The sequence below is a fragment of the Oreochromis niloticus genome, linkage group LG11 (genome assembly GCF_001858045.2).
Source record: "Oreochromis niloticus isolate F11D_XX linkage group LG11, O_niloticus_UMD_NMBU, whole genome shotgun sequence".
Classification (NCBI taxonomy): domain Eukaryota; kingdom Metazoa; phylum Chordata; class Actinopteri; order Cichliformes; family Cichlidae; genus Oreochromis; species Oreochromis niloticus.
In genome coordinates, this window is record NC_031976.2 from 30,461,215 (window position 1) to 30,485,948 (window position 24,734).

At 39.1% G+C, this 24,734-nt stretch overlaps 3 protein-coding genes across 3 annotated transcripts in view; 1 reads left to right on the forward strand and 2 right to left on the reverse strand.

The window, feature by feature from the left end:
* Window positions 1-630: 630 nt before the first annotated feature.
* On the reverse strand, window positions 631-5,920 carry mettl6 (methyltransferase 6, methylcytidine). The gene is made up of 5 exons (XM_003450312.5): window positions 5,372-5,920; window positions 4,739-4,873; window positions 4,272-4,442; window positions 3,850-3,991; window positions 631-3,556 (listed from the first exon to the last, which is right to left on the reverse strand). The coding sequence occupies exons 1-5, from the start codon at window positions 5,660-5,662 to the stop codon at window positions 3,414-3,416; spliced, it is 882 nt and encodes a 293-aa protein (XP_003450360.1). The 5' UTR covers window positions 5,663-5,920; the 3' UTR covers window positions 631-3,413.
* A 164-nt stretch (window positions 5,921-6,084) lies between these two features.
* Window positions 6,085-13,195, forward strand: eaf1 (ELL associated factor 1). Its single transcript, XM_003450311.5, has 6 exons — window positions 6,085-6,327; window positions 6,700-6,794; window positions 8,457-8,593; window positions 8,709-8,881; window positions 9,088-9,309; window positions 9,480-13,195. The coding sequence occupies exons 1-6, from the start codon at window positions 6,225-6,227 to the stop codon at window positions 9,527-9,529; spliced, it is 780 nt and encodes a 259-aa protein (XP_003450359.1). The 5' UTR covers window positions 6,085-6,224; the 3' UTR covers window positions 9,530-13,195.
* The window catches only part of bmper (BMP binding endothelial regulator), a 32,954-nt gene continuing 20,843 nt past the window's right edge, over window positions 12,624-24,734 (reverse strand). Inside the window, exons 7-17 of the mRNA XM_005455178.4 lie at window positions 24,230-24,312; window positions 23,116-23,215; window positions 22,654-22,763; window positions 22,424-22,558; window positions 21,881-21,985; window positions 17,930-17,975; window positions 17,020-17,189; window positions 16,098-16,299; window positions 15,298-15,640; window positions 14,994-15,124; window positions 12,624-14,595 (exon numbers count right to left, since the gene is read on the reverse strand). Coding sequence (XP_005455235.1) covers window positions 14,414-14,595; window positions 14,994-15,124; window positions 15,298-15,640; window positions 16,098-16,299; window positions 17,020-17,189; window positions 17,930-17,975; window positions 21,881-21,985; window positions 22,424-22,558; window positions 22,654-22,763; window positions 23,116-23,215; window positions 24,230-24,312 — 1,607 coding nt within the window. The 3' untranslated portion in view covers window positions 12,624-14,413. The remainder of the gene's footprint in view (window positions 14,596-14,993; window positions 15,125-15,297; window positions 15,641-16,097; window positions 16,300-17,019; window positions 17,190-17,929; window positions 17,976-21,880; window positions 21,986-22,423; window positions 22,559-22,653; window positions 22,764-23,115; window positions 23,216-24,229; window positions 24,313-24,734) is intronic.

The following is a 24,734-nucleotide window of genomic DNA, read 5'->3' on the forward strand; positions in this document are numbered from 1 at the left end:
TTTTAATTGTGTCATTTATAATAGGGGAGGCTCATATTATAATACAAATCAATTTTACTATGAATATATTAGGTTGTATTTTACTAGTGCTGTGAATTTTGGACTAATGTAAGTGAACATTAAAAATACATTGAGAAAAAAAAAAAGAAATATGTTGCTAAACTGACCTAAGTAAATGCAGTTCTTTCTGGATATCAGATTCTGTCATCTTTGCCAGAATAATTTGGTGTGGAAACTGAAATCAAAATTTAAAAAAAAAAAAAAAAAAGTAGTTTGGAAAAACAAATTAACAACGATCAAGTGTTAAAATTGCAACTGGAAGCCGTGCTGTGCACACGTGTTAAAAGTAGAGAAGGAAAGAAACCCAGGCTGCTGCAATGTGGAGAGATTCAGTGGAACAAAAAGACCTTTAAGTACGTGCTGGTTTGACTGTGTCAGTGCAGTAGCTGGTTGCAAAAAAGGTGTGAAAAGCCACAGCAACCATCACCAGGTAAAACAAAAAAATATCAAGGTTGGAACTTGCCTCTAGCCCTCAGACCACAATGTCATCATCCAAATTCATGCTCACAATTTTATTTACTTTTTAAAACCACACACTAGAGAGCACGTAGCAGAAATAATTAAGCTGAATTGAGCTATATGATGTTTAATAAATCATAAAGAAAAAAAATGTAATAAAAAAATATGACACTCAACAATACAGACAATCCCCACAAAATATAGCGGAAATACTAATAAAACATTAATTTGTCCAACAGAATTAGCTAGTTAGTTGTATTTACTCTGACTGATCACAGTCATTCAAAGCATTCATCATATATTATTTAATGACTGTAAAAAAAACCCATAACAACTAAGAATGAACTTGTTCTGCTTTTAGCATAGATCACGGGTAAACGTGCAGATATGAGCATCTTTAACTTTCTTGGCGCTTTCATTTCTCACTTTTCTGGTAGAAAGCTGTAGAAGCCAAACCACAGGACAGGAAACTGTATCTGCTGCAGTGTACTGCTTTGAAGTCAGTCTTAAAGCGACGTGCATGGTCAGATTAAATAGGGCACCACGCTTAGCACATCACCACATCTCACTGTTCACCATTTTCAAAATTTTAAAAGGTCACTGAGCAGTTAAGCCACAGAAAAAATTGTTACACGGAACTAAAGCAAATGGCAATTTCTCAGGAATGAAACTAATTTAGTTTCGTTACATTTTTGGTAACCACAACATTTCTTCCAGAAACAGAAAACATTTTCAGAATGAGAATATTACATTATGTTGTTTAATTAATGACAAAATCTCCATGATCGTAATCTACTACTAGTCTAGCTGTACTAATTAGCAAATTATGAAATTACTGTCTACTGTCATGAAAATGAAGTTGAGTTCCAACTAAATAGAAAAAGACTGTTTACATAAAAAGAAAAAAATAATTGATCTTTAGAGGTTGTATGACAATATTTGTTCATGTTTAAAAACATACATGAACTGTCTAAACAATATAGCCCACTTTACTAGCTCAATATATTCCAAGATTGCATTATGTTTTAATATTCATATTTAATATTTTAAACTTTACCCACATCCCATTCACTCAAATCATTGTCATTTTGGATTATTTTATTTGACTACATTAAATTTCACAGGGATGTATGAACTTTTGATACTCATTGTGATTTCTAAAGACGCCCAAAATCTTACGTTTCACCCATGGGTGCCATCTGTTTGGGGTTTTATATTTTGGTCCTCATCTGAAAATGGTAATTTCATATCTGCGACATGAAACACTGTGATGCCAATAAATTGCACTGTGTCAAACACCAAATTACATTTCTGTGTTGAGAGGCACAACAAACCTTTAGTGAGTTCTAAACTAGGAAAGCCAGTGGGCGACACAGCTGCTGAACAGGAAGCCACATTTAGCGCATGTTGCAAGTTGCTTGACAGGCCCTAAACAGATTCACCACAGTGGTCTTTTGTAACAGAACGTACTGTACAATGAAGGCAAATGTACATGAATGAAAAACGTAACTAAACTGCATTCACATATAAAAGCTCTCACATTTGTTGTTAAATTGAAACAACAGCAAACATATGGATCTTGGGGAGCAGCTTACGGTAATGTAGTAAGGGCAGTTCTCTTTTAGGCCTTTGTGTGTCACAGTTGAGAATCTTGATAGCTTTGTGCTCATACGGCTTACAGGTGTTTATGCTTCAAAAAAACTTTTCCAGTGCGATCAATGTTCATTTTTAACAACTAAATTGTTTAATATGGAGTCCTCCAAATGAGTACAAGGAGCACAAAATAAAATAAAATTTTTCTGTCATGGATTTTTCTTTATTGTGTTTCCTCCATTAAATAGATTTTTAATTTATGCATTTTTAGTGGCCCGTGTTACTTTTAGTCTTTGAATTGACAGCCACTCAGAAATTAAAGGAGGAAATAAAACGTCTTCACAATAAATATTTAGATTCAAAGGTTGTTCGCACACTTGCTCATTTAATTTTTCATATAGACTGAAATGTCTTAATCTACAAGTGGAAAAAACATTACAGAATAATAATTTATAATTAATAGATAATTTAATTATCTAGGTTGTATTTATGTTTTGGACAATGCGGATGTCTTAGTTTGGCATCCTAGTAGCCTTAAAGGTTTCTTCTCTGTTTCTATACAATGAACATGAATGAACACAGGGAAGACATTTTCATTTAATCGTCTGAAGGATATTAAGATAGGTTTTTTTTTTAAAAAGGGTCAAGATTTAGTATGTTTATTCTTAAAAGTCAGGATATCCGTGTATCCACCACAGGGATTCGTGGCCCGTAAAATGTGAACCATAAACAGAATGAGAGACTTTGCTTTTTCATCCTCAACAATTGTTTAAAAGTGGGAAATTATAAAACACAGATTACCATGTCCTCTCACAGTATATGTGGGAAATATTAAAATACATTTATTAAAAAAATACATTTTTAAATGATGACTTGAACTCAATATTAGGGGAATGAAGAGCAAGAAAGTCATAATTCTATTAGCAATCAAAATACTGGTTTATATTTAAAGTGTTTCTCAGAACTGTATCACAAACTGTGAAAGTTTTTACAAAAAAATGTGACTTCAAACTGTTCACGCTTTAACAACCATGTTTAACGCCTTTTCTTTCCCCTGAAAAAAATCCATTCGAATCCCTTTAGATGTTGGCAGCAGAGCTTTTCTGGGAGCCTTCCTCAGGTGGTTTGGTCAGCAGATAGCAGGTGTACATACTGCTAAGTTACCTGTGATGGCCCAATTTCCATTCTGGTAAAGTTTTGGCAAATATTTCCCTCATCTTTTACTGTCCAGTTTTTATCTGACATCTCAGTGGTATGTTTTGCCAAACCTCTGTAGATCTGTGAGGCGACAAACGCAAAGTTCAGCTCTCTGGTTTCATAAATTTGCTCTGCAGGAAGACTCTGGGTACACAAAGTCCCTCCTTCTTGTTGACAGTCTCTCTAAGAACATAGTCATTAGCAACGCACTTGAAGCCCGTCTTCTCAAACAGCTCAGCCAGGAACTCTGAGGGCAGTTATAAAAAAAAAAAAAAACAAGGTTTAGGGATTTTCTGATGTGTCATAAAAAGATGAAATGCATAAAGTGAGCCTTCTCTACTTGAAAAAGTTATCTCAACAAAGTGTGACCTAGGAAGGAGAGGTCAATGTTCTTGCATATGAACGTGCTGATATTCTGAAATAAAAGGTGTGAAGCCTCAATTCACACATTTCTAAACCGGTAATATATATCTATCTAATTATACAACTAAGCTAAGTTAGTATCAACAAAAAATAACTTCCTGAAAATAAACTACTGACCTTTAGAGAAAAAGTAGGACCTAGTTCCATCTTGGCGTACATAGAAGTTCTCTCCCAGCTTATTTCCGGATTTAAATCGGAGCATGGCATGGTCATAAAGTCCGTAGTCCCTGAACAGGACAAATCCTCCAGGCTTCAGCACCTTAAGATCACATGCAAATCACATTAAACTATTTCAATCTGACTAATGTGGCACATTAAAAGCATATCTAGAAATTAACCACCAAATACATCATCAGATTAAAGGCTTCTTTCAATGAAACATTTATTTTTATCCACATTATGAGTACAGAAAGGAAGTGCTTGTGTAGTTCCAGTAAGAGAGAACTCTCCCACCTATCATAACATTTCATTTAAACTTTACAAGCTGTTGAGAGTACAGACTTATACTAAATCTATCCACACGCCATGTCTGCTCTCACCCTGCTAATGTTCTCCAAAACCAGCTTCATTTTGTCAGGATGGACAGCAGACAGGACGAAGATGAGTGTGATGACATCCACGCTGCTTTCCGGCACATTTTCCATCAGGTCATCTTTAGTTAAATCACACTGGAAGGCACAACAGCGGTCGGGGCAGTACAGAGGGTTTTGCTGTCAACACAAAGAAAACAAAGGAAAGAATTTTATTTACAAAATTAAGTATTTTTCTTTTTCTCTTTATGTTGATTCCAAGAGAAGAAATTCTGAAGTCCCTCATATTTTTCTCTAACAAGGGAGCATAAAATCAAAATGCTGTCAGCTGGTCCACTACAGCAGCTAACTATATATCCCATGTATCTAAAGCATATTTTAGGGATCCTTCAGTAACCAGTAGCAAAATAATGAGATTGCATTCAATGGATTCAGCCAGTACAAAGTAGTATTACAGCTGCACTAATAGAGCTTACTCTGACAAATTCAACAGCTCGTGGTGAGAAGTCACAGGCATAAACAAAGATGTTGAGGTCATCCTCGAGCAGAGGGAAGATGCAGTTTCCAACACCACAGCCTGCCTCCAGCAGCACCAACTTCTGGGACTCAAACTGCAAGCCAGATGGGACAAAGACAAATTAAAAATAGACACAAACACAAGGTATTAGTCTACTCATGTCTCTCAACTCAGCTCAATAATTTTTTAATAGTGAAACTCCAACAACTCACTTAAAAACTTTTACAATATCCTTTATGCTAAATTACTTTTGAAAGTTGCAAGCTTTGTGTTTTAACTGACCTCTAAATATCAGCTTTACAGAAAACCATTGACTTTATTAGGTGGTAATTGAGTAACATGAGAAACTACACAGCTGATAATCTAAAGTCATGTCCTGTGAAGCCTCAATTTTTCTTTGAATTGGCAGTGGAGTTTAGCAGGGTGTCCATTGTACACATTAAAATCAGTCATTTTTTATCTATTTCACATAATAACACATGCATGTCAGTCATACAACTCAAATATTTCAAAACAGACACGGTAAACAGTTACATTTAATATCCTGTAAAAGTGCCTCCTCTGGTGTCATCTGTTGTAAATATTTCCTCACCTCTCGGCATGCCTTGAGCTCTTCAAATTCCCTGGTGGTCCAGTGTCTATCCTTGAAGAAATTCGTTGTGTTTCTTTTGTAAAACAAGTCCCAGTTTTTCTGCGCTTCTTTCTCCAGCTTCATCTGTTTAAAGTCAGACACCAGAGCCCGCTCACCGTTCAGTCTTTCCTGCTCCTCCAGAGTTAAAACCCTGGCAGTGGGGGTTTTCGCTTGGTCTTTCGACTCCTCTTCTTTTCCAGGATCCGTACAGTTAATATCACCACTGAAAATCCCACTTTCTGACAATGCCATGATAAACTGCCCCAAAGTGTCTCCACCTTCTGTTTATACTCGTTTATGGAAAAATAGACTTTTCAAACATGCTAAACCCAATTAACTGATTAAGAGTTTTATTTTAAAACAAATTCGAGCGTAGCCGTACTTTTTCCACATTTAATGCATCCATGTTGTCCGTTAACTAAATTATGTCGTGTAGTCTTTACTACTTAATTCCGTTTCTCATCGAGTGGCGCGTTTTCTATAATTACTCGTTACTGAGTAAATTAAAGCACTGGAAATATTTTCATGATTTAATATGTAGTGAAATGCGTTGTTTTTTATTTGAAAAATCTTGTACTTTACTAAAACAGGTGAAGTTGCTAACACAGCCCGCTTTCGGCGATATTTGAGAGCCGGACCAAAAGCGGAAGAGGCGTGGCCACGTGATGTTTTGCTAACTGTTAGCCACAGCAAGCTAACTTTGTGTTGTAGTTGGCATCTTATTTTGATCCTGCTCAACTTGCCAGATTGCTCTCGGCTCTTCGTGGGATTTGACCTAAATGCGAGTTTTAGTAACTATTAAACCAACGGAGCCATGAACGGGAGCACGAATCCGCTGCTGGACAAAGAGGAGCATGTTTTGAAGCTCGGAGAAAGCTTTGAGAAGAGGCCAAAGTCTTCCTTTCACACCATCAGATGTAAGTGTGACAGACTGCGCGATGTGTTAAATAAAACTTTGGCACCATACAAAGCGCACTGTTAGATTACTGTTGTGTCAGACTATCTTTCTCACATGGACGGAGAGGCTGTGTCTTACACAGTCTGTGTATGGGTAATTACATGGAGAAAACAATTAAGTAATTATTTGTTGGAAATGGTGTGGCAGCATTATACACAATGAATTTTATCTTTTTACTCCCCATTCTCAGGTTTTAAATCTGCGTTTATCGGCTCATAATCTTTCGATATTTGTTTAAGAGACATAATAAAATGTTTATGTAATTATAATTACCTACATACAGTGTTTCCTAAAGCACCTGATTAAATTATCTGTTGTATCTCCTTTTCAGATGACTTCAAACCAGCATCGATTGACACAAGCTGTGAAGGAGAGCTTCAAGTTGGGAAAGGAGATGAAGTTACCATAACACTACCTCATATTCCAGTAAGACTGCATGATGTGCACGTCTTTCTGTAAATTAAGCAAATAATAAAACAACTTCCATTCTTTTAGCATCAAATTCTTTACCCTTAAATACTGACTGAATTGGTACTACCAGGAAGTGTGGCACTTGCATGTTAGATGAATATCTGTTCTAATTCTATACTGTGCAAAAGTTTATAAACACCTTTTCATTTCCTTTTGCTTCCAAGCTGTGAGACTTTCTTGTAGTTTTTTTAAGTTGGTTTGAGCAATACTTTTCCAGGTTTCGTCAAGGTCTTTTTGAGTGTTCTTTTGCTTGTTTTTTGGGGGGGTTTTTTAAACACTGGCATTTTTTGCTCCTTTCAGTCCAGTCCTTGTATCATTCATTGTATCATAAGATAAGATAAGATAAGATAACCTTTATTAGTCCCACACGTGGGAAATTTGTTTTGTCACAGCAGGAAGTGGACAGTGCAAAAGTTATGAAGCAAAAATTAGAATAAAATAAAATAAGAATAAATACAGTACACAACTGTACAGAATAGAATAAAATAAAATACTATATACAGTAGAATAAAATAGAATAAAATATACAATGAGATAAAAATAGAGTACAAATGCTATATACAACTGAGTAAAAATACAACGATGCCAGAAAAGATTATTGCACATTAGTGTTATTGCACATTTGTGGATGTGTGTGTTTGATCAGTTAAAGTCTTTATTGTGGAGTCTGACAGCAGTGGGGAGGAAAGACCTGCGAAATCTCTCCGTCCCACACCGTGGGTGCCGCAGCCTGCCACTGAAGGAGCTGCTCAGTGCTGTCACAGTCTCATGCATGGGGTGGGAGATGTTGTCCAACAAGGATGACATACCATACCATTTCCAGAGGGAATTTGTTTCTAGCATTGCTAGTATTTTATGCCAGTCAATTTATAACAGATTGCCTGGCTTAAAATACCATAACATTTGCACCAATCAGGTGATTCCCAAAGAGCTATTAGGTGTATACATGGCATATCTCAGCATGGTTTGCAGGGAATCCTTAGAAAATTAGTGGAAACGTGAACATTTAGAAGATAAAAGAATAAGTGGTAGGCCTAAAAAAAACAAAAAATACAATCTACATCAGATGAACAAAATGTGAAAGTTGTGTCCTTAAGAACAAGTTGTGGATTGACCTGGACCTCAACGTTATTGAAGCAGTGTAAGATTATTTTGACAGAGAACAAAACAAAAGGCAGCCAACATCCAAAAAAGAGCTTTGAATGTCCTTCAGGAAGCATGGAGAACTATTCCTGGAGGCTACTCGAAGAAATTACAAGAAAACTTACTTAAGAGAGTTCCGGCTATGTTGAGGAATAACAGTGGTCATACCAAATACGGATTTTCAAGCTTGTTTGATTGTACAAAGTCTGTTTTTACCTTAGATACTACATATCTATTTATGTTTGCACATTTAGAAATCCAGTATCTAAGGTAAAAACAGAGTTTGTACAATCAAAGCAATTCAAACTGAAGTCAGTGAGTGAGTCAGTCACACCAGGAATAAGGGATGGCTCAAGACTTTTGCACAGCACTGTATAATTATACCTTCTTGCACTGTTTTAATGTAATAGGGTCTGGCAAAATTAGCCAAGACTGTCCATATTTAGTCCATACATTTTCTTTTTTTTCTTTCAGGGCTCTACCCCTCCCATGACAGTATTCAAAGGAAACAAGCGGCCATACCAGAAGGACTGTGTGCTCATCATTAACCACGACACCGGGGACTTTGTACTGGAGAAACTGAGCAGCAGCATCCAGGTCAAGAAAACTAGGTGAGATATCAGTGATTACAAAATTAAGGTTATTGAAGTGGGAAGTTCAGGCTGGCTTCTATGTTACTCTTAAATATATCCAGGTGAAATCACATCTGTTGTGTGTGTTTTACAGGGCAGAGGGCAGCAGTAAGATCCAGGCCCGGATTGAGCAGCAGTCACTTCGGTCCAGCCAGCCCACCTCTCAGTTTAGGGCCCCCACTAAACCCGGGGCTGGGATCAAAACCTCTCCTTCCCCGTCTAAGGACAACCCCTCCCCAGAGCCTCAGCTCGATGACATCAAGAGAGGTAAGGAAGGCGATACACGCCCACAGCTCATAATAGAAGAGTTATTTGTGATGTTAATCCCTTAATAAAGTTTTTTCCTTAAACACACCTAAGTATCACATAGTTCTAAATAAATATTAGGACATTACAGTTTGTTATAAACTATTTTTCAATAAATGCTGAATGTCTTTGTGTTAACTGTGGCAATTCCCTGCTGTTCTTAACAGAGCTGCGAGCAGAGGTGGAGGTGATAGAGCAGATGAGCAGCAGCGGCAGCAGCAGCTCCTCAGACTCGGGCAGCGCCTCAGGGAGCGGCGATGACAGCAGCAGCAGCGACGGTGAGCTTGAGACCCCCCGACCCCTCAGCCAGACGTCACCCAGCCGCCACCCCATGGCCAACGGAGGAGCTGACCGGCAGCAGGGAAACAACCAGCTCATGAACACACTCCGTGAGTACCTTTGGGTTATACTTAGACTTGGTCGGGTCAGGAGATGGAATTCATGCATGCATGCATTTGTTTTCTGTGCTGCTGCTAGTCCTGCTCATTCACTGCCAGTGACTCTGTGCTACCACAACGCCTTTTTGGTATTATGGTAATTTTTCTTCTGCTCCCCACAGGAAATGACCTTCAGCTCAGCGAGTCAGGCAGTGACAGCGATGACGACTGAACTCTGCTGGTCAGTCTCTCTGTCCACACTCCTCCTCCTTTCTGCCTGGTTGACTTGTTTCTTTGCTGTGATAGCTGACCCCAGCTCTGTAGGTTGGTTTGACTACATATATTTTTTTTAATTTGCTTTAGTATATCCTGAAAGCTGGCCAGCCTGGAACTTAAGAGTGTATTTTTTATTAGATGTATATCTTGTTTTGTATAGCGAAACTGGAGACAAAGAGAAAAATTCTTCAGAGGTTTGGAAGATTATATATTAGAGTGCACATACATATTTTCTGTACTTAGAGCAGCTAGTTTTATTTACTTGTATCATTAATTTTTTTTTTTTCCAGTTTTGTCTATGGTTTGGCAAGCAAGATTTTCTGTAGCTGTACGATCATCGCTGTAATATTTGTTTTTTGTTTTCATTTTGCTAAGAGTACAAAAAAAGCAGAATTGCACAGATGATCTGCAAATAGCAACAAAGCAAGGAAAACAAATGATGCAGGTATTTTGTCATCCACTAAGAAGTTTTTGAGGTCATTGTGGAACATGATGCAGAATCAGTATCAGTTGCTGATGCTAACTTTAGTTTGCTGTTTGCTGGTCTTTTTTTTTTTTAAGTAGCAACACTACACTCACTAGATGTCACCTTTTAGCAGGTTGAGATTGTGGTTTGCTTATCTACGCTCATGGAAAATTAACAGGGCAACATGCTGCAGGTTGTTTTAAAGCTCCAGTTAGTTTGTTTTTTATCCACAAGGGGGCAGAAAAGACTCAACAACGAGCAGAAACTCAGATTACTGGTATGAATAACATGTAAGTAAGCTATAGAATGTAAGTCTAGTGTTGTAGCTCTCTTTTGATTTCAACTGACACCCCCAAAAAATGTCAAACTAATTAGCTGCTCAACTTTCTTCACCAGCTGCGTTTTACTTCCACTGTCTACTCTGTGGTGCCAGACACACAAGCTTTTATTTTTCTAAGCTTATTTATATGAAACAGTAGTTACAAACACATGAATCTGTTAGTGTTTGCTTTTTTTTCCTGATGGTCAGAAGAAAATGCATCCTCCAGTCGGTCTGTGAGGCCATAACTGACAAGTTAATCATATTTGAAAGAAGACAGGTGCATCGGGGTCGGCTTATACAAAATTTCTGTCAAGATTAAAATACTAAAATAAAATCAAAAGAACCAAATTAAACTCGATTAAAGGGAGAAACTAATTTGCCCCAGAAGCATGCAATGTGTTAATCATCACTTTCAAGTTTGTTGTATCAGCTATGTATCATTTGCAAACAGAGAACATTTTATTTTTTTGCTCCAGTATTTTCATATAAAACCTGTACCATTGTACCATTCCACGCCTTAAAGCATTCTAGCTTGGAAAAAATAAGTGAATGTGTCATTTTCTGAAAATGCCAAAGAGTTGAAATGCCCCTCGTCATGTGCAAGATGTACAGGAATGTTCGCAGTGTAACGCCTTTTCCATGCATTGACTGCAGCTCTGAAATGTTTCCAGGCATCGCCTGCAGTGGTTGTATGTGACAATGAAAATCTCTCAGTCGGTCAAACCACAAGTTAAACAGACTTTAACTGGTCAGATCCTTGATGCACTGTGGTTGTGTGTGCATAGAGCTGGTAATATTAATTTTCTATCATGCTTCCTGCACCCTCTGAACAGGTGCCACCCATTGTATAAACTAAACAGAGTGTTTCCAGTAGTTAGAACACAAACAGATCTCTTGCTGTGTCCTACATGTGTGAAAATCACTTAATGACGTAAGTTTGTAATTGTACTTTTCATTTTTTTTCTGTAGTTTATGTGTAATTGTGATTTGTATCAGTGATTTTCTTCCAATTTCTGCTAGAGACTGTGAAGATACTGTTTATGATTGAGAATGCAGTATAACAACCCACAGTGTAGAGAAAACCGAGGAGTTTTATTACAGAATGATCAGATTTAAAGGTCACAGTATTTGTTGTTAAAGAAATTTTGACTAATGCAAAAAAAAAACGCCAGATGATTGTCATTTTTGTAAATTAGTAACAGGTTTTGGGTCATATTTAAAGGAAATTTGCATCAAAATAATTAAATAGTTACTCTAAGATTAACATAAGATGTACTTTATTATAATTAGTGTGAAATTTGCCTTGGGCACAAGCGTATGGCAAGACAGAAACAAACATACTTGAACGTATCCATCCATTTTCTACCCCGCTTGTCCAGTTGAGGTTCACAGTGAGCCCATCCTAGCTGTCATAGGACAACAGGCAGGGTACACCGGTGAAGGACTGTTGGAGGGCAAACACATAGAGACAGACAGCCATTCATGCTCACATTGACACCTACAGTTAGTTTAGAATCACCAGTTAATCTGATGAGCATGTTTTTGGGCTGTGGGAGGAAGCTGGAGTACCCAGAGAGAACCCGTGCAGGCACAGAAATGTGGAGTTTTCCTGTTTAAATGCAATTCTGTTAGAGCTGTATTTAAACTACATGTCCCAAAGCGTCTTTTTAGGTTCAAGTCTATTTTCTTCTGTGTAATGGTTGCAGCCACAGTAATGTGTGTGGCCCATATACCATACTGTGGTTTGGTCTGACATGCCACTTTTTCAAAACCTTTTTGTGTGACTGCATTCATTTGCAGAGGAAGAAACAAGTGTATTCAAATAATCCAGCTGCCCCTTACATACGCATCACTCTCTACAGACGGCTTAAAACTGAACTTTCATTTACTTAAAAACCACATTTAATATAGGGAACAACTATGAGAATGACTTAGTGTATTTCCTGAATCCCATGTACACACATACAGATGCTGTTAAGCCTCTTCTCAGGACTGTGTGGGAGTGGATGGACCGTGCTCCATCGACTCCACCCACCACACTCACATTTTGCACCTTTTAATGTTGAACAAACTTTGAAACAGCTGACCTCATGTAATTCCCAGCATAGCACTATCCCATATACAACCTCAGCAGTACAAGGCTTGCAAACTGAAAACATCAACAAGGAGTAGAAAACATGTGTAACTGGCATCCCAGTACTTGCATCATTTATTAGACATCAGCTCCAAAAAGATGTGTCAGCTACCAAAAGAAAGGGTAAATTTGCTCTAGTTTTCTGCTGTCCTACTCTCCTAAAATGAGAGATTTTACGAGTGGATGTGCAGCATCAACATTTTGATGTTTGACATTGACTCATAGCTATGTTCATGTTGTGGGCAGTGTTCTAAACTGAAGCTACTCTTTTCTTCATTAACTCACATAACAAAGCAGACATGATTGTGAGTTATAAGACTGTCATACTGTGCAGTACTAGAAAGAGTTACAGTAGCAGGTGAAATGTAAGTATTTCTTCTTGAACAGGGGGAAATTTCACTCTCTTCCATGTGTCAGTGTTTTGTTTCTCCACCCGGGCCAGACTGCAGTCATTTTTTTCTGCTTTTAAACATTGCTTGAAGTGAAAGAGGGTGGCGAATTGTCAAAGTGAGTGAAACCACTGAAACAGGTGGACACACGTCTAATCCCCTAAAACCTGTACAACCCTGGAGACTCAGTTTTGCTGTTGAATGAACTCTGATGTATTTGGTGCTTTTAGTCCTTCTGTTTTATTTTAGAGATGTGTTCATGTGAAATATGTTTGTATAAATTTGAAGTGTATTAAAGCTGTGCAAATGTATTTAAAAATAGTTTAGCATCTTTTTTTTTCAAAACTTGTGTCTTTTATCTTTAGTGGAGATAAATCTAAGGAGCCACAGATCAACATCCAAGTATGAAATCAGCTTTACTTCATTTTTTTAAAACACTGGCTTCTTTGGGGATTTGAACCAGCAGCCGTAATCTTGATTTTTCTCCAGCACTACATAGAAGAAGGACGACAGTCAAAAATTAACTTCGAGAAAAGATTATATTGCTGGTCTTAAATAATTATCGTCAAGTGAAACATGTGCTTACACGAACACCTTCGGTTTACTAACCACTACAACCTGTACACTGAGCATAATACAATACAGTACTTAATCCCTGCGATGGTGCAACAGCTGAGTCACATTTGGGCATTTCTCTTCAAACAGTAACAAAAAATACACAACAAATACATAAATAGCTTTTGTTTCCCTTTAAATCATTTATAACAATTATATTCATGATTCTGGCTCTTGCTACGACATTTCATTTGACTGATATATAAATTAACATCAACAACAAATAATAACAATAATATTAATAATTAGAACAATAATTATATAAAAGCTTGTCTGTCTTTCATATAAATCTGGCTAGCTTACAGTATGAAATGATGGAATAGAGATGATAAGTTCAGTTTTGATATGATGAATCCGAGTTTCTCTTTGACTTTGAATCTCACTATTCCAAATGCAGATGCTCTGTTGTTCACTTTAATGTGTTTGCGAGAGAAACTCCGTCACCATGTTGGCTCTAAGAGGAGTCCTCTGCCCCAGACTGTTCCCTGAGGGTCCATGGCAACATGTCGAAGTTCCTCAAATTCGTGAGTTGTAAAATCTCCAAATGCCACTTAAGTTGTCACTTGAGATTTTAGTTTTTATTCTCCAAAACTGTAATTGGTGCCCACTGTGGTGGCGACTGGTGTAGTAACAGTGTGACAAAGAGGCGTGAGGAAGTCAGAAATCGAACGCTCCGTGATCAGATGATCATCTGAGTTTCCCTTCAGTCCGTCACCATTGGTTGGATCGCTGGCATCTAAGTCACGACAGCGTACTTCCTTGTGAAGTTATGGACCCTGAGTACCTTGTTGCATCTTATCTGTCAACTTGAGACCCTTTAGTGTCTTCCCAAACTCTTCTTTGCTAGTTTGGACCCTTAGTTTTAGTTCAGATGACCCTCCCTAATTCAGTCCCCTTCCCCCGGCTCATAGGGGTCACCGTCCAGGGCATGCTGTGGGTTTGATGCACCGTCCCTGGAACATCACCAGGTTGGCGGGGCAGTGGCAGCCGGCCACGCAGGGCTTGCGGCACGGTCCGATCTCGTTCCAGTTGTCACAGGTTTTGGTGCAGCCTGGACCGCAGGTGTCGTACACCGCGTCGTGTTTACACTGGGTGGCTGATGAGAGGAAGAAAAGGTAGAAAGAGGGGGGGGGGGGGGGGGTTAAGACTTGATTATGTAAATGTGAGCAGATTCTCAACAGCTTCTCATTGGAATTAGCTGTTTCTCATGCACTCATACCAAACCTAATGCATAGTCATTTTATCAAGGTTGGAGGATAATACAATGCAAAAGAGGGAATTTAAGCGTACGTAAGGTAAATCCTTTTCTACTTTTCTAAAAGGGAATACTATGAACTGGAATGGCAGCTGCAGTAAGTGTCAGGTTTGGTATCTCAGAAGTGAGCAGAATTTTCTTTAAACAAAAAACAAATCTGATGTCACTAAGACTGGCTCTAATGGTCACGAGCACCTCTCAGAAGGCTCTGTGATTTGCTTATGAGTGCTGCCACTCACCCATACAAGCAGCTTCGGGTTTCCAAAGGACGGGCACACCTTCCCTCTCACAGGCTCTGCTGTAGGCGATGAAGGTCTCGCAGTAACAGTTTTTATGGACTGGACACTCACACATGTCCGTCACACACGACCTACAGAGGGCAGAATTTGGTTTTGTTTGAGATTAAGTTCTTTTAATGAAAAAAGGTTTTACCGAAAGCCTCATGCAAGTATGGTTATGGTAAGATAGAGAAATGGATACGTGTGACAAGCTACAGTGTTTGGCACTTTAACAATTAAGTTGTCACTTGAGATTTCTCCTCACCTGTAAAAAGACCCGAAGTCCACCACACTGTGGCACTTACTAAAAAGCCACGATTTTATCTTCTGGCACTCCCGGTGAGCCCTGAACTTGACTTTAACGCTGCCGGGGCACAGGAATGAAGTCGGCCTGCGAGGCGGGTGATGTTTGGTGCAAACCTCGTTTCCCTCGACTCTCCACGACTCTGCAAACTCGTCCACGTCAAACTTGAACTGGCCGTCACCGCCCATGGTATCGTCGCGCTTGTGGCCATTGTAGTTGCCGCAAAGGCCGCAGAGGCGCCCACGCAGATGAGGAGCAGCTACAACCTCCACAAAACTGTCACCATCCCATGTGATCTCCAGACCTGCAGAAAGAGGTGAAGGTTAGAAACAAAATCTTTATTATTTGTAACCATCTCTTGTAACAGAATGATTTCAAATGATCAACTAATTTTTCAGATGAGTGGTTTTCATCTGCAAAGTTTGTGCTGTTATTCTTAACGCTGCTTTAATTTTGGACAAAAAATTCATAATAACCTTTCTGCATATTTTATTCGAGTGGCGTGAGAGGGCAGAAGACTCCCGCGCTTCTGCTGTCGCTTAACGGAAGGCCACACACAGGTACAGTCAGACCAAATCAGGTGAAAGGTCCACACAGAATGTTAAATAGATGATGATACATGGAAAACCAGGCTCCACTCACTGAGCCATGCCATATTTTATCAAGAACTCTCCAATGATTAATTCACCTTCAGCTGAGACCACAGATAGAGGTGAATAGTCGCTGATTTAAAAAGTTGGATCAGAAAGACGTATACTGACCTGCAATGGTGGTGAGTTTGAGCAGGTATCCATCCAGGTCTACATGCACCCCAGGGCCATGGTAGGGCAGGGCGATGCGAGTACCATTCTTCCGTACCGTTAAGTGCTGGTGCAGGCTGAGGATCAAACTACCCAGCCTCACCTCCACAGACTGAGTCCAGGAGAAGGAGCGAGTTCTCCGAGCGTGATTCTTCACCAACACCTAAAGTCAAAGCAATGAGATTAAAAGCCCGTAAAACAGGACATCTCAGGATCTGTTGAGGTCTCGGAAGTCCTGATGTGTTTATAAAATTTCAGCTTTTGGTTTCTAATGTGTGAAAAAAGTCAGCAGAGATGAGCAGTTTCCCACTTTTTTCATCCCATTCTGATTTGATCAAATCCTAGTGTAATCCTTTACAGATAATCCAAATTCCATCAATAACACACTATAATACGGCTTAACCTGGCCTAACTTTCAGGTATTTTATAGGAAAATATACTAAACACTCCTTTTGAAAATTATATTTGACCAGTGATGGTGAAAGAAAAGCATCAAAAACCTTCCATCATTATACGGTAACATTTTGACGGTATTTATTTTTTGTTGTAAGTTGGTAAGATAAATGAATAATTGAATAACAGGACATCCAGCATGCACATCAACATAACAAATATAAAATAAGGATTAATACACTCTGTAATAAGGGCTGCGGCCTGAAAAGTACAGCATGCTTATGATATAAGTTGGGGAAATATGGTTTGTTTTCCTCCAGCATTACCATGAAATTGCACACTACTTAAAATTACCAACCCAATATCTAAATTTACTTACAATATAATTATTTATTTGTTTCCTGTATATACACTCAAATTCCATTTAATTACAGAGGAAGTGTGCCCTCAGTTGTGGGCTGTATTATGAAGTGATACCCTTCCATCTTACCGTGAAGCTCGAGTCTGGGCTGTTGAGGTTGATGTTATTCCCAGGCCCTCCAGAGGGAATACTACCACAATCACGAGTCAGAACATACTGACAAGTTCCCTGAAAGTTAAAGGTCCTGCCGTCAAAGGTGTTGTAGTGAGGGTCGCCAAAGACTGTACACACGCCTGGCTCTAAAGTAGGACAAAGAAAAAGAAAGCTCTTGATATGTTTAAACAAAAAAATAGAAAGAAGTCAGAGAAAGCAAATGCCTTTTTTAACCTCAGTGACCTAAAACATGAACTTTGGAACAGCAGTAGGTCCCTGGACAGCAAGAGGCAACCCAAAGTTAAGCACTTTATAAAAAAGGATACATGTTGAAATCTGACAGCTCGCAGCAGAAAAATAATTTATGATAAATGCTGAAATATGTGGCACTAATGTGACTCACTGTGGTAATACATCTGCCTGACAAAGCTAAATCTAAACTCTATATTATACACAAGTGGGGTTTATGGAGTATTTGTAGTCCTGAAATAGAACATTTTGGGGGATTTTTTGCTGCAGTTTGAAGCCAAAAGCTAAAGCAAAATGACCCAAAGGGTAAACCACAGTCTGGACTGGAGTTCACGGGGAATACTCAAGTGAACTGCTGAGGCCAGACTGAGATTTTATTTTTTATTGCTCATAAAAAGAACAATTCATAGGTTCTGACGTATAATTAGCTTTCCAAACATTCAGTATCAATAACTCTGATTCTTGTGCAGCCACAAACAAAATAGATATATATAAATATATTTGAGATATTTTAAGACTTTGATGGGCTCAAATTAAAGGGCTTCCCTAGATATATAGATTAGAAGACACTGCAGTGAGAATCCCACAAATCACTGTGTGGAGGGAGAAGGATACGGGTGGAGAAGGACTTACTCACTTTCAGTGCAAACTGGGCAGCAGCCAGTTCTGTTCAGGATTTTATTCTGCAAGAGAACAGGCACAGAAACACTGGATTAGATAACTGACAGAGGAATAAGCTTAAGGGAAGATGACAGGAAGCCTGAATATGGAAAGGAAACTTGTTTTGACAGAATGTGGAGCAGTGTCACGAGCAAAGCATAGACATATGGAATAAAAGCCTAAAAGAAAATTAAAATAAGGAAAAAATGCTATGCATCTGACTATCTTTGCAGTTTACAAATTTCAACTGAACTGTACAGGAATCAGAATGTCCAGGGAAAAAGCCGCTCTTTTGATAAATGTTTCTAAAAACCATTAACTTTTTTGCTCTTGTTAAACTTTCTTCTACTACTTAAAGTTAGGCTATTCCTAGTTTTCTGTATTTGGGAGTGAAGAAGAAGATCAGAGTTTTGTAAATGCAACAAAACTAACAAAGTAAAATAAAAATAGTAGTTGGAGTTGATCCCTGATGGACCCCTGTTATTGAACGTAGGTCTGCCACATAAAATACAGTATTATAATGTTATGACTTAGAATATGATGACTATTATTAATAATCTCTCATAATATTTTAACTTGTTCTTTTTCCTCTAACTTAAAGTCTTATTTCCACACAGTTGAGAACCAAGTACTGGTGGTCAAACGATATGTATTTCCCATTTTTGTTGGTAGAGATTATCAACAGTTCTAATTTTGTGCTGTCATTCAAGCAGAGGTAACAGAAGTTACATGAAAGATGGCAATACAGGAAAAGTTCACGTTTTGACAAGTTCACAGCAACACCAGGAAGGTTTCAGAGACACAGATACTCCAACTTCAACCGCTGAACTTTGTCTGTGTAACAGGACCCTCTGTGTGTGTGTGTGTGTGTGTGTGTGTGTGTGTTCGCTGTATGTTTCAACTTCCATCAAAAGTGCAGATCAGAGGGCTCTTTCACACACCTAGTTTTTTTGCCTCAGGGAAGCCCTTTTTTTTTTTACACACACACACACACACACACACACACACACACACACACACACACACACACACACACACACACACACACACGTAATTCTATCTTTGTGAGGACCTTTGCTGATACAATGCCTTCCTTGCCCCTTAAAACTACCTTAACCAGCCTAACTAAATGTTTTAACCCCAGCTCCTACCCCTGTTAAGCTTAACCATCCTTTGAGTCTAGACTAACCAAATACCCTCCCTTTTGAAAAATGACTCCTCTCCCAAGGTCTAAAACTGGAACCAGTCCTCACAAATAGACATATAAACGTATACGCAGTCTTTTCCCCTGTCTTCCAGACATACACAAACACACACACCACTCATCTGTCATCTCATAAAGAAGTTCTCTGTACCCTCAATGCACACTCCAGAGTCCTAACCTCGGCACAAAGGGCACTCTCTCTCTTTGAAGAGGGCTGCCTTTTGACAGACTGAGGACACAAACAAGCACACGCACACACACACTCATTCAGGCACACACAGTGTCAGAGATTGGTTTTCAGGGGCCTAAATATAGGGAACCTCTTCTTTGCTGTCACTCAAATGCCACACAGACAAAAGGCTGTTCGGAGACACACTGTCTCCAAATGGGACCCACACGCTCTGCCGACCTGCTGCTGACCGCAGGATGATGGCATGGGAAAGAGTGTGCGTGAGTGTATGTGTGTGTGTTTTGAAGGTGATGTGGACTGTAATGACCTCTGTGAGAGTGATAAGCCACAGTAGATTACATTTACTAATATCTTTTCATATCAAGAATAGTGCAAATGTCAGATTTTTCATTGTTATTAAACTGTGGGACAGATTGTTTAAAACACCTGCCTACAAATCGAACCTGACTTTCTATTTTCATAAGAGAAACATACTCAATTTTATTGCTATCAGAACTTAATATATCCACAAATTATGCTTAATATCAACATCTTTTTACAAGAAATTATGTTTACTTTATGTTAAGAGCAGAAAAGTCAACCCAAGGAGTTAGCGGTAACCTCTCCACTGGTCCTGAAGTGTCCGATTTCACTCACTGATATCAACCTCACAGTGCAGCACACACATGTTATCCGATATCGTGCTATATATTCCCCACTGAAAAGCTGTTTACATCCTTTTGCATTCCTTTACATACAACTACATGCATCTGGGTAACTTTTTCCTGTGTCACTTCTTTCATGTTGTTTTCATTCTCAGAGCTACTAAAACCGACTGGAGCATCGGTGCTCCCATAGGTTAACTCTTGAACCATTGGTGCAATCACAAAATTTCAATGGTTTCTGAAGGCAGCAACTGTTCTTTTCAGTGATATAAAGGTCATTACAGTAACCCCCAAAAGATCAAAAGAAAACAGATAAAAAGGTCTGTTTTCTGTTGAGCTCTTTCTCTCTTCTTTCTTTCCTCACCCCTCACTCTCTCTTCTCTCAACCAACCTTCATCTTTGCGGGGCAGTACTTGAGAAAAGCGCAGAGTCGGTGCTTTCAGGAAGTTTTGGAATTCTTTCAATTGAGGTAAAGGTTAAGGAGTTACAGATGTTTAAAAAAAATGCTGTAAAACACCTGTCAGCGACAGGAACAGAAGGATGACCATACACGCTCATATGGCAGCAACTTGCAAGTCTCCCTCTGTGGTTTCCTTTTTGACTCCTTTTGTGATGAGTATTTGAGTATATCATCAAAACATCTACATCATTTTGCAATCACTAAGACTGGAAACTTGTGACTCAGACCATAGAGGAATCAGAAAAGTGTTTTCTAGGATCACAGATCAAGAAAGCAGGAGGGTCATTTTCTTACAAACATTTAAACAATTTGGCTTTTTTTAGCGACCAGAAAAGTCGCCCCCTGCAGGCCACTAAAATGAATGGCTTCTGCATTCACTGCACTTTTTCAATATTGAAGCTACAGTCCTTAAAAACTATTTGCCCTCTTCCACATTTAAAGTGGCTTATAAAACTGCTTCTTCTCTGGAGACAAAACTGATTGTGGGCCACCAACGGCACTGTGCCTGTTCTGACCGCAAACAACAGGTGAGGGCTCGTTGTAACCACTGGAGGCGTGTGAACTTAGACCAACATTGACACCGGCTTTGACTGCGTGACGGCCACTGGCATGCCAGGAATCCACTCCATCATGAAACGCACGACAGATAACCTCAAAGCGACCTCTGCAACAGGTGAACGCACCACAGACCCACAGACCCACAGACCCTTCTCTTGCCAGCAGTTCCCAGAGTTCCCAGCTAATGCCACATTTCAGCTGTGTTACAGAGCACTAATTGAGACCCCTTTATGTAACAGGCTGTGTTACTCTTTGATATACCCTTATAGTTATTTTGCTTCGTTCTTGCATATGTCATATAAAAAAGAAGAGACATTTTTACATGACATGTTCAATGTTTTGATTCAATGATTCAAGCTGATACTCTACACCTTCATTTTTAGGTGAACCTGTTGAAATTGAGAGTCGGTTATGGCAGCACTGCCGATAAATCTTGACAGTATTGTCATTTTGAGGCGTTACGCATGTGAAATGAGAATCATGAAGTTAGTCATGGGCTGTAAAGTATGAGTGTGAGACAGGTCAGATGGACAAAAGGAAAGCAGATAAAGTGGAGTGACAAAGACAGGGCTGTTGTAGGTTAAACCACCAGGGGTATGATGTCTTTTTGTTTGTGCCACCAAACCTACATCGTAGGCAGTCTCACTACCTTCTTATGAATCTCCCCTTGACACTCATCTCTACCCACTCCATCACCTTTGGATGACTGACTGTGTCCAACTCTCACTACAGATTGCAGTTTTTTTGCAAACATTATAGTCCAAGAAATTAAAAAGACAAATACACAGTCAAAAAGCAGCTAGGGTAACATAACAGCACGCGACACACTGCTATAAATAAATGGAAAATAAATGGAATCCATTGTCACTCACCGAGGGGCAGCTGGTGATTGGTACACACTGTTTGGGCTGACACTCAATGCTGCCTTTAACGCAAGTGCAAAGAGTACAGTTAACTGATGACCACATGTCTCCTTCCTGCAAAGAAAAAAAGACACAATAGGGTTAGAACAACATCCATCAAGACGTACAGGCGCTTATCATTCCGAAAATACCCAAGAATACAGCTACATATGTTAATACATTCATCCTTTGCTTTTGTAGTCTTTCTGATTACTCAGAGCGCTTTAAGCCACTACTTTACCAATTCTTGCACATGGAACTTTAGTCACACTTTAGCTACCATGCATCCACACCTAAAGCCTCTATAGAATCACCAATGTATCTAACGTGCATGTCTTCAGACCTGTGAGAAGTCTGAGTATGCAGAGGAGGGTCACACGGGAAACATGCAAACTCCACACAGAAAGATCTCAGCCACCAAAAAGATTTTAACAAGGAGACAACAGAGCTAACCGTTACCATTATCCCACTCCATAATCCATCCATCCATCCATCCATCCATCCTGCATTTACCCTGTAGATCTTGTTCCGGACTCTGCAGTACTTCACCTCTTCCACTTTTACATAGGACAGACACTCCTCACAGCAATGGCTGCCTTGGCAAGTTCCCAGCCGCGAGCAGCGTTTCTTGCACACTACAGTGGAATTCTAGAAAGATTTTTTGTATTAGGATTTTTTAAATTTACTAACTGACCATTGCTTTGTTTAATGTGACAAGAAGCCTTTGCCATTCAGGCTGGTACCTGGCAGGTGCAGGTGGTACAGTTGTCGTGTATAAAGGAGGTGCCATTGTCATAAACCTGACTGTAGAACAGACAGCTTCCCAAAGAGAGATCGAACACCTTCCTCTGACCTGGAGGAAAGTCATGCAGAGAAAAATGGTGATTAAAAAACAGAATTGATTTGGTTGTATTTAAATAAAATTCTGACTGCTTCAGACATTCATGAGTGCAAAACAACAAAATTCCCCTGCAAGATATGACTAAAGTTATGAAATTAAAATTAATGGAGGCTGAGGATAAGAAAGATATTTAGGGTTATTAGGAGCAGGATTAACCAGCACTCTAAGGAGATTATATGTTTCATTGCGTGCTGTGCTTTTGGCCACAGCTGTGTAATGTCTGCCACCTCATTTTAAGAGGAGTTATGTTTTTGTGGCGTTCCCCATCACTATGATCCCCATCCCTGAAATTGCCGGTCTTTACCAACACATCTGGGACAACACTGTCCAGGCGGGGTGTGGGTGAGCTGAGAAGGGCAAGAAAGGACAGGACACACCTCCCTCATGCAGAGAGTTCGGCCTCCCTGAAACAAAAACAAAATAACAGCAAATCAATTAAGCTTTGAATGAAACCTCACATTTAGTTAACTTTCCTAAGATGATGATTTGTTTAATTTTGTTGTCAATCTTTGTTTCATGCATCACCCAAAAAAGGGGGGTGTGGTTGAATGTGTGACTTCATACTAACTTTGCAAACTACTCACATCTGACTTATGACTCACATCACAGCTGAAATATGCTTAGATGTTTGGTACAAAGCCTTCATCAGAGTGTGTAAAGTAAGCATATTTTGGTTCAGTTGTATTAGACACAAGAGCCGAGTTAGTACACAGCTAATGTTTGAACCTAGTTATCTGCATAATCAATAACTTGTGTTCTTTTCACAGAGGCCAATAACAAATAGATGACTGTCTTTAGCCCCCATAAAATAAGACTTCATACACCGCCATATTTCTCTACTTGGTGGCTACAAAAGTACGTTTTAAAACCCAGAAAATCCATCCATCCATCTTCTTAACGCTTGTCCAGTTCAGCGTCACAGGTGGTCTGGAGGCTAACCCAGAGTGTGACCGAGTATCGCAGGACAAGGTAAATTCAGTGTAGCCAATTGATAATTGGTTATCTTTTTTTTTTCTTAATTAAGACAAAACAGAAAATGTAACAGATAGATTAGTAACAACATGTTGATTTCTATTTGGGAAACACCTCCGTATGTGTGTATATGTGTTAAAAGCCTACAGGTTCTCAGACTAGGTGTCAGCACATTAATGCTTTAATGTGTTTATGGACAAACCTGTAGGGTTTGTTTATCTAAGGTGTGTGTGTGTGTGTGTGTGTGTGTGTGTGTGAGAGAGAGAGAGAGAGAGAGTAAGAGAAAGCAAAGAAGTGGTGGGGGAAAATCCAGAAATCCAGGGAAAGGGATGTTGTTCCAACCAAAAATTTGTGACTCCCAGGAGAGTCCAACACTAACCAACTGGTGGGACAGAGCCCCTGCTTTGCTCAGAGGGGGAATGTAAGTAGAGGGTATGTGTACTCACAGTGCAGGTACACTTGATGCAAGGTTTCCCTTCTGGACTGAACTCCTGATTCTCTTTATATAGACGACCCTCGAAGATACAACCTGCAGGGAAATACGTTACATCAAACAAATTATTTTTTAATCCACTCATGTTCACACAAATCTTTTGCCTCTTCACCTGAAGCTTTTATTACTGTACTTTTAAAGTGATTTAAAAATAGACAGCAGACACAGATCCTTCTACCAGCAGAAGAAATACACATAAGTCAGAATTCAAGAAACTGCAGTGCTGGTATGTTGACTGTTTGCGCACATCGGCAAGTCCAGAAATCTTACTCCCAATTTCAACATAAGTGGAATTTGTCATAACTCATAAATAAATAAAAACTCTATTATGAAATAAGATAAAAGATCCTGTTTCATCAACTCTAATCTTTTTCTTTCACATTCTTCAGGTCAAATAAAATGTAGTTCAAAATCACAACAAACTGCATGATGTTCCTCTTCTTTTTTGACCAGAGAGC